Source organism: Chanos chanos, chromosome 9 (assembly GCF_902362185.1).
Source record: "Chanos chanos chromosome 9, fChaCha1.1, whole genome shotgun sequence".
In the NCBI taxonomy this organism is placed as follows: domain Eukaryota; kingdom Metazoa; phylum Chordata; class Actinopteri; order Gonorynchiformes; family Chanidae; genus Chanos; species Chanos chanos.
This window is the reverse complement of record NC_044503.1, coordinates 23,279,390-23,292,300: the sequence shown is the minus strand read 5'-3', so window position 1 is coordinate 23,292,300 and position 12,911 is coordinate 23,279,390. Positions and strand designations below refer to the sequence as shown.

The following is a 12,911-nucleotide window of genomic DNA, read 5'->3' as shown; positions in this document are numbered from 1 at the left end:
CTTCTTTTTTCCGTCAAGATCAGTATGCGAGTATTATGTAGTATACCATTTCGGACACAGCCCGGGAGTGCGCCGCGTGGAAAATCTGAAGCAACCAATTAGAGAGCAGCCTTAGGCCACCTGCTTTCCAAACACTGAAGGACTTGGTGTGGTGTGGTCGACCAGTCTTTTTTTCTTAGGAAGGTTCGTAACTGAGTGAGATGACCCGGGGGTATCTAAGCGGCAGCCTTGATAAGAGCTGGTCAAATTCTCTAAATGCTGAGGAAACATGCTACAATGCTTCCTGTCTTATCTCCTTTAGCATAGGGTACACTGGACCAGATAATACCGTACCACAATTCCTTGCGGCAGCAACATTTAAAGCGATGCGCCGTTTTGCCGTTCATGAAAACAAATGACCAACCTTACCAACAAGGGATCCGAGACATTTTTGGCCAGATGATGTTTTTAATTCAGCATGTTTGAAACTTAAGAATGATGATATGCACAGTAATAGATTTATAGGCCTAACATCAGTGTTAATTTTGTCGACGAAACTGATGAAAAGTGTTCGTCAACGAATTTTTTTTCTACAACGAAAACGAGACGATAAGTAAAAAATGCACACTTTGAGAATAACAACTGTGACAAAATATATTACCATTTTCGTTGATGAATAATAACGAAACGAGAATGTCAGAGACAGATAAATGGCAAGCAATTTAACAATCACAAGCCAATATTTTTTAGTGCATGGCATGCACTCAATTTTCAAGATATGCACAGACATGTATTGCATATTTGTGATTGGCTGATACATGGTAGTAGTGCTGCCACGCCAGTATCCCCCTCCTCTGGAAGTCGAACGTTAAACATTTTAACTAACGTTAACTCTGCAACTCAAATCATGGATACTCTCGGAAGAAGAAAAAGAACGGATTTGTCGACACATTTTAGCTATAATACAACCGAAAATAAAATGCGCTGCAAACAATGTGGGCGCAAAATCTGGGGGAAAAATACCACAAACCTCAAGAGGCATTTGAAGGTGCACCACCAAGAAATAAACAATAAGGTAAGCAGACGGCTATCTTTTCTTGTTCACTTGACTTTTAACGTGAATTGTGCATATCGATAGGGTTATCTGGGTGGAAAATGTAAACATTACATTAAAAATGGTTCCTTTTTTTATCTAGCTGGCGCTAGCATAGACAGCGTAGTCAGATAGGAGCAGGGCTCACACTCTCGCCGTTGAATCTGTGTGATTGATAAAATCACTGTGAGGATTCAGTTAAAAATGCAAAAACGCAGATTGACTAAACTGTGACAAAAAATGCATGTGACTAAAATTGGACTAAAACTTATAGTTTTTTGTTGGCTAAACTAGACAAACTAAGATTAAGCCAAATTCACCTGCCAAAATTAACACTGCCTAACATCTAACCCCAGATAGCATACAATCATTGAAGCTATGTTAAAGCAACATTCCGCTGTCAACGTTAAGTTTATTGAATCAACGTCAAACCCATTGTTTATTCTTCATCACTTTTGCACCCTAGGTTAATATTGAAACAACGTTGAAATCACAGCTAAAGATGATCGGGACTTCAATGGAATTTCAACCGAAATTAAACCACAGGAAATTTCTATTACTACTTTAAAATATTGTGAAAAATATTGTGTCCTGCTTTATCTACAGCCAGGATGATATTAACCCTTCAGTGTGGGAGTTCTTTTAACAGTTATACCCGTCGCTGCGTACGTTTTTTTTGCTCGTGCGCCAGTGTTCCACAATAAAATTCGAGAAGCTGTTACTTTGAATTGGATTTCATACTTGTATTTGCTCAGTCGCTAAGTTAAACAAAATAAATTGTCTGCGCAAGCGCTGAATGCCACTGGCCTGAAACTGCTGTGGTGAAACTCTGGTGGTGTAAAACTGCGGCTCTGCAGACGTGGATATGAACCTGTCGGTTTGAAACTAACATTATAAAGCAATATATAATCTAAGCCGTTTCCCACAGTTTGCTCGGAAATCAACTGGACAGTATTTTATCTTATGTCTATGGTAGGCTATTTTAATTGTATTGAACAACGTCGCTGCGTCACATAACTTGCAAGCCACGTGGCACACCGCTATACAGTAGGCTAGCATACAAGGCAACAAAACACGTCAAAAACAAAACCCAAGGGTCGGCTCATTTCAGGAGCATTACATTTAAAACCCAAGCCGTTTCCCACAGTTGGCTGCAGGCGAAAGACGTCGTGTTCCTCAAACCAACAGGAGCTGCTGCTGCTGAAAATGTAAAAAAAAAAAAAAAAAAAAAAAGCAAATGGACTACCATCTCCTGTAAGTACGAATCCTGTTTTTCATGATATAAATGTTGAAATGTTCCACTATGCAGGGAAAAAATGATGTAGCCTCATAAGCAAATTCTGAGACTGGTGCTATTTGTAAAACAATGAAAAATTAGCCTAGTTGAAGTGAGAATGATGTAGGATTGTGAGAAAATGGACTTTGTCTTTTTCTAATTAATCATGGTAAGAGATTACAGTCGAAAAGGTTTTACAAAGCACCTGCTATATGTTTTATGTCATAATATTATATGTTATATTACATGTCAGTATGATTGGAATGACTGGAAGCTGTCACACAAACTAGAGAGGATCTTAAAGAAAATATTTATTCAAAACATCCCAGTCACACTTTCACACACATACTAAATACTATACTAAATACTAGGCTTACAACTGCTATAAAACTACTTCTATATAAGTACTATACTATAACTACTAAGTACTGCTACAAACTACAACTATATAACTACAATAAATAATATGCTAAAACACTACAACTACACAACAGTACTACTTCCACTATTACTACACTACTACCTCCAACTACTATTTAAACTCTACAACTAAACAACAACAACTACTACTACTAAGCGCAACTGCTACTACTACTAAGAGCTACTACTACTACTACTACTACTAAGTCCTACTAACAATAACATTTATTGATGAATATAATTTAGATTATACTTTCTAATGATTATTTTCTTTTGTGTTGCAGGTCTGAGAAGAGATCTAAAAATGCTTGAGGGTATGATACTCTTGAAAACAGGGGAACACACACAATGGTGTGTTGCAGGGAACACACATGTACTTTGCCAGCCTCCTCTGCTGTGGACGTCTGGTGGTATTCTGACACACTTTGCACCTCCGCCTCATTCTACTGCCTTGTCGTTCAGTGGTCATCACTGGTGTGGGGAAGTGACGGGCAGTGAGGTGGAGGGGATTGTCCAACGAAGGCCGTCCACCAGATGATGACCGCCGAGGAGTGTGGAATTCTTCCAACAGCTGGTGCATCATGTTCACTCGAAATTGGTGATAGGTGAGCACCTGTCCTGTGAGCCTGCGATGGAGTACATAACTATTGAAAGTAGCCACATCCACAAGATGGAAAAAAAGTTTTCTGTACCATTTGAGGGTTTTCCTTGTGCACTCCATAAAGCTGTTCTGTTTGTCAAAATTGTCAACAGAGCCCATCTTTTGATTATACTCAATTACACACGCTGGTTTTGACACTCTGTTTCCTGTGGCATGGTCTACTTTGCCTGTGACCTGCATTTCAGCTTTGTGCACTGTGGACAACACATGGACATCTCTCTTATCATGCCACTTTGTTGCCAGCATGGTGCCGTTGTTATAAAAAGCCACCTCACCCCTGCCCATTTTTTTTTTTTTTTTCAAATTGTGGCATCCCCTTTCTTGTGGGCCTTACGGTGCCACAGGCCCCAGTTTGGTTGTCCAGTAGGCATTGGAAGAGGGCAGGACTTGAGTACCAGTTGTCCATGAAGACGGTATGCCCTTTGTTTAGATAGGGCTGCAGAAGGGTGAGGACAACCGCTCCAGACATCCCAACACCATCAAATGGAAGAATATCTGTGGAGCTCCCAGTATATACGATTAAGTCTTGGACATAACCGGTCAGGACATCACACAGCACAAACAGCTTCACCCCAAATCTGTGCCGCTTTGAGGGGATGTACTGTTTAAAAGACAGTCGTCCTTTCCATTTCAATATGGATTCGTCGATGCAGAGGTCCTTGTGGGGGTAGAAAACGTGGGAGAATGACTTTAAAATTGAATTCAGAATATTTCTAATTTTGTGAAGGGGGTCTGAGGAGGGGCTGGAGTCACTGAAGTGGAGTGCGCGGAGGAGGAGGAAGAAACGGTCCTGGGAAAAGACTATAGGGAAAAAAGGGGTGGACAGCATGGGTTCTGCAGTCCAGTAGTCCCTCATATTATTCTTCTTGACAAGACCCATAATCATTACTGTGGCGAGGAAGGTGTAGATCTCAGCCACTGAGGTGTCCACCCATCTCCCAATCTTTCCCACACCCCCTGACTTCTCTCTCAGGATCTCTGCATATTTATTTGTTTCATTAGCAATGACACCCACCGTGGATGTATTTAGGAACAATTTAAAACACTCTCCTTCCCTGACCTCATGTGGATGGGTCCTCACTCCAGACTGGGAACCATCAAATGTCACTGGACTGGGTGTGAACTGTCCTGTCCTCCAGGATCCATCCTCACTGTCCTCTGACGCCACCTCAAAATATTCAGGGTCATCCAAGGCAGTCAGATTCTCAGGTGATTCTTCCTCAGAAGAATCACTCTCCTCAGCTCTCAGAACATTTTCTGTGTCCTCCTGAAAGATCTGTCTGATCTGGTCATCTGTGAGTTTTACTCTGCTTTTTGATGTTCTAAGTTTCTCCATTTTTAAAAAAAAATAAAGATGTTATTCACCCAAATGTGTGCTTCTCAGTAAGACGTTAGCCCCGATGCTAGTGTCACTCGTTTGACTTTGACTTTGACTCGTGACTCGTTTGACAGGATGATAACAATTGTTGTACAACTGCACGAGCTATGGTAGGGTCAGGTTACAGTGTCATAGTAGTTGTGAATGAATAATAAGGGAGAAGATAAATACTCGATGAAGGTGGTTTACAAATGTGTGTAACGAAAACAACAGCTTGGCAATGTAAAGAGCACTGGCTTGATTAATCAAAACAATTCACATACACAATATTATGGGTGCGTTTATTGTGATGAGATCTGAGTTTTGACCGTCATTTGCTGGTATTGCTTTGACGCACATCAAGTATGCCCGATAGTTGCGCAACATGATAACATGTGTTTATACAGCGTTGCACGACAAACAGCTAGTATGCACTTCTTCGTTGCATCAGTAATGCTCTCAAGTGTACTGCATAACCTTCGCTACATCCGCTATGTGTGTGATTTTGTGTGATTTAGTTATCGACTCGTAAAAAAAGTATATAAGTATAAAGTAGCATAAAGTAAAAGTATGAAGTATGCATACATATGAAGTACAAGTATAAAAAGTGTACAGATGATGGCATATCGACTGTAATCTTGAATCGGCATTTAACTTGAATTGTTGCGTCACGAGTTAGAATACATTAGAATGTTCATTGTTTATTATTCCAAATCACACCGGTTTGACAACACGCTTCCAATAGAAAGTAGTCAGCGCCGCACCTGTGCGACGCTACGCACTGCAGGGTTAAATATATTTACGGCCCTATATTATTAAACATTAGGTTTTATCTATATGTAAATGACACTAGACGACTTTCAATCAGTTAAAAAACAAGTTTATTAAAGCAAGTTTATTTTAATTTCATTCTTTGCAAATTCACTTCTGCGCTGTCTGTCGTCCAGCCCCAACCAACCAGTCTGGAGTCAGGGTATCTAAAACAGAAAAGAGAGAAGCAAAAAAATAAAGTCAGCAATTTCAGTCACTGTAAAAGTGTGCAATTATCAAAATAATACAACAGTGTCGATAATCTAAGTGTTCCATACCATTTTATACTGACTTTATGTCACAATGTCCGGGCTCCACCAGTAACTTAGATGGATAATTTCACTAGCACAAAAGCAAAATGATAACTTTGTCGTCAGAAGAAATAATCCTGCACTGAGGACTGTAATTCATGAAAATAGAGTGTATTTTATCTTTGTTCAGATTTCGGGTTGTCTACGAAATATATGCATGCCTCTCTCTTCCTCTCAACTTATCCTAGCCAACGTTATCCTGTCATCTAATGCTAACTTTAACGTTATCAGTAGCGTTAGCGAGCTAATTTAACGCATCTGCATCTATCAGTCTTGACATTTTGACAATAAAACATCCCAAATATTTAATGTAATTTATAGCTACCACGAATACAATAAAACCCTACAGTAGGCCAAGGTTAGCTAACTGACTGAATTAACTTAGTGTAGGTGTTTGTGAAACTGTAGAGTGAACTTGGTCTGTGATGTCTAAATCTGGCAACAGATGCTAACGTTTCAATGACATTTAAAGATGTCTACATTATAATAACGACCATTGTGACAGGCTCAAATGTATGACGGCATATAATGTTAGACACTGAACTGTAAACGTTCACAAATATTCAGCATTAGATAAATAAATGCCTGCTTACCTGATATGGATTCACAAATCAGATGTGTGAGGTGCCGTTGGTCTTTCCTAGGATGGTCGCCCAGTCAACTATAATTCGATGACTTTTTGATCATGTTGGTCAACCATAAATCGATGGCTTTTCAATGTCACATCATGATTTCCAGGTCAATTATAAATCGATGACTTTTCAACGTCGTTGTCGTTTGCCTGGTCAACTACAAATCGATGCTCAATCATTTATAATCAGGACAACTGTAAATCAATGTTAGTCCAACGTCACTTTCATCAACATTACTATGCTGTCAGGTTTCATTGGTATTGAAATAGTGATCCAACATTTATTTAGCATTGACATTTCAATCTCAACCATAATGATGATTCAGATGGAAAATCAATATTTTTTTAATGTCGTCTTGCTATCTGGGACCTTAACCCGATCTTGCATAAATTAAACAATTATTTTTGTACAATCACACTAATTGGGATTCACGTTGATACAAGTGGACAGGAGGGTGAGCGTGAGCAACCATTTTCAATGTGACAACCATTTTGCTATATTCCCTTTTTTTATTCAATTTCAAATTTGATAATGAAGTAATTTTTTCAACGGGTCCCTAGTGGAAATTCCGGTTGAAAATCCAGTAGCTAGTCTATTGGGATGAACTGGTCTCAAATGGTCTGTGCTGGTTTCAATTGGTTCCAACTGGGTTTTCAGATTCTAATGGTTTGCCCAGTTAAGAATACCAGTTGACACCATTTAAAACCCATTTAGACCAACAGAGCCATGGGCAGTGGCTGCTTCACCAGTTCATCCCAGTTGAAACCAATAGGATGTAACTGGTGTTGTCTGCTATTCATTTCAACTGGAAACAATTGGTCTCAACTGGTCTAACAAACCCAATACCTGCACTTGGTGAGAAAGTGCTGTAAATTGAGAATGCACTCAAAAATAATGAAATATAATTAAATGAATTGTTTGATTCATCAGTTAACAACGTACAAAGTGCACTAAAGAGAATACATTGTTTTTTGAAAATGTGAAGTCATTTGTAAAACGTTTTAACCGTTAGGGTGTTTTTAAAGTGTTTTTAAATTGAACATGAATTCATATTCAGTTTAAAAACACTAATTTTTAAAGTTGCAATTTCAAGTGCATTGTCAAGCGATTTGCACTACTTCACTTTAACACTAGTTATCTCAAGTTGTACATATAGCGCAATGATCATTCAGGGCTTAAATTGAAGCAGACACTTGGGCCCAGACATTCATTCACCTCCAGGCTTTTATTTCCTTCAGTTAGGACCATCAAATACAGGGAAAAATGTCACAAAAACAAAAAGCGCCTTTAATTTGAGTTTTACAGTGTGTGCCTGGATGCTGGGGATCTAAAATCAGTCATGCTTTACATTTCCTGATACACCAAGGTCTTGGCAGACTTAGTACAAAATTTGGAGCAGATACATAAAAGTATTCAGGTGCTATACAGCAATTTCAAACAGGTACACTTAGGCTTGTCCAAGTGTCCTTGGAGACCTCTCAAACCTGTTCAAAACAAAAAAAAAAGAAATCTCTCACTGTACATCAAGTGTGTGTTTTTTTTTGTTTGTTTTATGTCATAGAACAGACAAAGGTAAGTCCATTTTAGACAAATATTTATATTTCCTTCAAGGAAACCAACATGGTGGCTCATTACCCTATCCGAAATGTAAAAATGTACCCAAAACCTATTCAGCACAACATACTGGACTTGGGAGTCTTTTACAGACAACTCATAAGTGCTATTGTGGTGACTGAAAAATGCAGATAAACTAAACAAAGTGAGAGAGATTACCTTTATGTGTGACATCATACTCTCTTGAGGATATAAAACTGTCCATACCAGAGCCCCGTTTGCCAGAACAACTGCAGACATTATATCTGCAATGTGCTGTTACCACCTCCTACGACATGGACGTGGGGTTGGATTTTAGGAGGCAAAACAGGAACACAGCAAACTCACAGCAAACTCAAGAACTATTTACAAATATGTACAAAAAGCCTGTGTGCCTAGCTGCGCTTCAGGTCGTGCCACTCCGAAAAGTACAGCCGGTCCACAACTATGCAGAGTCGTACACCACAAGATCTGCACATGTATATTGTCTTCCTCTTGCAGTGTACACATCTTTTCCTCCCTTCAGAGGCTTTTAAATAAGGGTCAGTGGACACCTCGCAAACTGGAACAGGGAGGCATCCCTCTGGTCTCTGCTCTGGGCACTGAAGCAGAGATGAGGAGGATGCCTCACTGGTGGCCTTTCCAGATGTGGATGCCTGTGGCTGCTCATCACCAGCCAGCTCCATGCAAAGCAGCTCCCTGAACTGCTTCTGTATGAGGGGCTTCTGCTGCCTCACCGGTGACATCTCCTCGTGGATGATGGAGCTGTTCACCACGGCGATGTCAATGAAGTGGAGAAACAGCTTCACATACCACCGCCTGCTTTTCTGTGTCACAGAAAAGTACTTTATGAGAGCGTCCGACAAGTCCACAAGACCCCCCATGAACTTGTTGTACGCCCTCACAGGATCTGGCACAGGTATCTGTCGGGTGGACCAGGTGCCACTTGGATTTCTGACACAACGCTGTACAGACTGCCCACTGTAGGCTTTGTGGACAGTGGAGCACAGCGTCACATCTCTTGTGTCCCTCCACTTGACAAACAGCAATGGGCCATCCCTAATCCATCGCATGTCCCCACGGGCTGCTTTTCGTGGGAGGGCATTGATGGTGGTCCTAGGGAAGCCTATCCTGTTCTCACGGATGGTTCCATAGGCCCCGAAACCAAGTCCATGCAGGTGACGGAAGAGCAGTGAGCTGGTGTAAAAGTTGTCAACATAAACCGTGTACCCCGCAGCAGATTGACAACCGCGTCAAAGCTCAGTCCATTTCCTGATGGACTCTTTGCCTTCCCCTCATAGATACTGAAGTCGCATGTGTAGCCACTGGAGCCGTCGGCCAGGACGAAGAGTTTGAACCCCCACTTTGTAGGCTTGTCTTTCATGTACTGCTTCATCCTGATCCTCGCCTTGGTGGCCACCATGCGTTCATCTATGGAAAGGTTCTGGCGCGGGTGGAAGTAGGCCCTACACGCAGTCAGGATCTGCTCCTGGAGCGGCTTGAGACGGAAGAGACCATCATACCCAGGCTGACTTCGGAGCTGGTCATTCACGACATCTGCTGCTGGGTCGCTCATGTGCAGGTACGCACTGATGGCCTCATACCGGTACCCAGGCATCACAGAAGCAGGAAACGGGTGACTGTGTAAGCGGTCCTTCCTCAGCAGGTCTCGGGCAGCTGAGGGCTTCACCAGGCCGAGGTAGATGACGATGCTGAGAAGCTTGAACATTTCTTCAGCATTTACATTTGTCCACTGCCTCTGCAGTCCTCCGTGCTGCATATTTGTTTGTGTTGCAGCACAGGGTGTGGATCGTGTCTTTACTGAGGAACAGCTGGAAAATATCAGAGGGGCTGTGCTCCCTCTGAAAATCCAACTAAACTCCTGGGCTTCTCCTGGGGCGAAACTGCAATGGAGGAGGCTGCTCATCCTCCTCCAAAGGGTCACGCCATCTATCCTCCACAGCTGCGGGTGGTGGTGCTGCTGTGCTCATCTCCACCCTTCCTCTGTGCCTGCTGCCTCTGGCGCTAGGTTGCTGCCCAGCTGAGGTGTGAGAGGAGCTCCCAGGTGGTGGTGGTGGTGGTGGGGGGGGGGGTGGTCTTCTCTTTGCTGGAGTTGGCCTTGATACACATCTGGCACTAGGCTGTCCTCCAGCAAAGGTATGAGAGGTGTCAACAGACGGAGGAGGTGTGGGCCTTAATGGCCCTGGGACTGACTCAGAGGAAGTAGGAGTGGTGTCATGTGAGGGAGGGGAAGCTGGTGGCAGTGCTGGATGGAGATGCCTCACTGAAAGAAGAAAAGATAGGACAACATGAACAAATGGATAAAACAGGCAACATGAGAACAAATACAAATTGCCTCATAACCACCATGACACGCAAATTGACATTCCCTTGACTGAGTTTAGCGAGCACTACACAAACAAAACAAATACATGCTTGTTGCAAACAAACTAATATCATAACGTAAGACCATTCCACTATTTGAACGTATTTTACAATAGTTTTGTATGTGTTTCATGAAACTGCGTTACACAATATGTGCTTCATGAACAACAACGCTACATAAACAAAACAAGTGAAATGTACATGGGTGCCACGCGACTACAATTGACCAAGCATTTCAATCAATAATTATAGTGCTATGCATTCTTTCACGCACACACGTAAATTTAGATGTATGTAGACTACTTACATGTCGAGGACGACATCAATTCCATGCACGAACGCCTCTTCCTCGGCAGAATCCATGCTGGCAGCCATAGAGCTGTCACTGTCTGTATTCAGCTCCTCCTCACTCCTAAACAACTCCTCATGGATCTCTGCCAAAGTAAGGCTCTTCCTGGCCATGGTGTCCAGAAGTGATTTTTAGTAAGGGAAAAATCCAACAAGACTTGCAAAACACGAAAAAATGCTCTAAAGCCAAACGCCTACTCTTGCTCTGAAATGCGCACTTCAAAGGCGAGTGTAGAGGATTGAGAAATTGCCTCTATTCATAGTTTCATTTAATAACAGATAACAGCTATTCTAATTGTGATATCATCCAGACAGTAGGTGGCGTTCCGCACTCCTGTGGGTCAGCTAGGGAGACATAGCTTCAAGCTCTAAGCCCGCGCAGTTCAAAAATAAAATGGCGCTGGCTACAGTTAGACACTAATGAATGTCATGTCTCTTCATTGATTCACAGGTACGGAAAAATAACTTTATCCTTTTATGAAACACTGTCGGAATTCTTATGTACATGTTTTGAAGTGTTTTGGTGTGATTGCGAGACAGGTAGAATGTTTCAGTCCGTAGTTACTAGTTGGTTATGTCCTTCGAATGCCGCATTACTCCCGAAATAGCAATGTTAGCTACGTTAGCTAGAAATTTTTCACTGTACCAAGTGTGTTTGTAAATTTCAACATTACACGGTATGTTTTGTCACACATGAAGATTTGATGTTAATATCACGAATGTGTTACTATTCTGAATGTAATTCACATTGTTAAACTAGAGAAATGCCATGTTAGTTCCGTTTCGTCATTCGATTTCTGATTGTATCTACCAGTTTATATATCTTGTTAACGCAGTACAGTTAAGCGTGTGAGTGCCGGTGTCCTGATCGCCTTTATGTTTGTCATCAGCAAACCGGAGTATTTGTAACTGTTGATTATTTTGCACTTGTTTTCTTTTTTTTGATGTATACTTTCATCCAGTGTGTTACGTTCTAACCAATTTTTTTGTACAGTAAGAGAATTCGTTCGTTGTTGTCCTGTTGTCGTAAAATGTTTATTTTTCTTCATGTTAAAATGTAGACGCTGATACAAAAAGAAACAAAGATTGAATTAAAGAAAGTAACATTTCTGCTGTTCAAAAATAAAATGGCGCTGGCTACAGTTAGACACTAATGAATGTCATGTCTCTTCATTGATTCACAGTGCTATCCAGCCTGTGCATCACTTGCTGCCGGTCCAGATATCCCCTAGGTCTGGGGCCGGTAACACGAGCAGTGCGCACATGCAGTTCCTTTGTCTACGCAGCAGCCCCCCCTGCTCCATGAGTGACCAGGTGCAAATGACCTTGTCACGGTCCAGCCCTGCTCTTCCAGATCCTAGTCCATGTTTTCCTTGTGTCGTGTCATGTATGTCTTGTCTGTCTGTTCCAGGTTGCTCCAGTCCATATTTTACACTGTTTCCTGCCTGGTTTCTGCTCACCTGCTGCCATTTTCCTTAATCAGCCACTGCATTTAAGCCCTGTTTGTTTCCATTCCAGTTTGCCGGATTATCTAGCCATCTTTCATGTTTCCTGTGTTGGTTTGTTTGATTCATTCTTGCTCCCCTTTTGACCATTGCCTGTTTTTTGGATAAGTGTTTTTGCCTGTTGCCTTTTTGACCATTGCCTGTTTTTTGGAGAAGTGTTTTGCCTGTTGCCTTTTTGACCGTTGCCTGTTTTTTGGACATTGTTTCTGGAACTTCTGCCTGGTTTTTTCTGTCTCTTGTGTCTGACCTTCTTTGCCTGTTTTTGACTTCTGCCTCTGTCTTTGCCCACTGATTACCGTCACCGTGATTCAGTCCTTTTGGATTTCTTGGAAGAATAGAATTCATTAAACACCTACTAAAATATACTCTGTGCTCTGAGTCTGCTTTTGGGTCCTCAGTCAACCAGGCCTCACTGGCCCAAACAGACCTATTGACATTTTCCTCAGAATGTCTTCTATTTGGTAAGAGAGATGTCAATCACCTCTGGGGGGATGCTGATTTGATAGGACATGTCTGAACACAAACATGCCCCAGTGCTGAG

The 12,911-nt window shown here is 41.7% G+C and overlaps 1 protein-coding gene across 1 annotated transcript; it reads right to left on the bottom strand.

Moving 5' to 3' along the window:
• Window positions 1-3,700: 3,700 nt before the first annotated feature.
• On the bottom strand, window positions 3,701-4,765 carry LOC115821488 (piggyBac transposable element-derived protein 4-like). Its single transcript, XM_030785310.1, has one exon. The coding sequence runs from the start codon at window positions 4,763-4,765 to the stop codon at window positions 3,701-3,703; it is 1,065 nt and encodes a 354-aa protein (XP_030641170.1).
• Window positions 4,766-12,911: the final 8,146 nt, after the last annotated feature.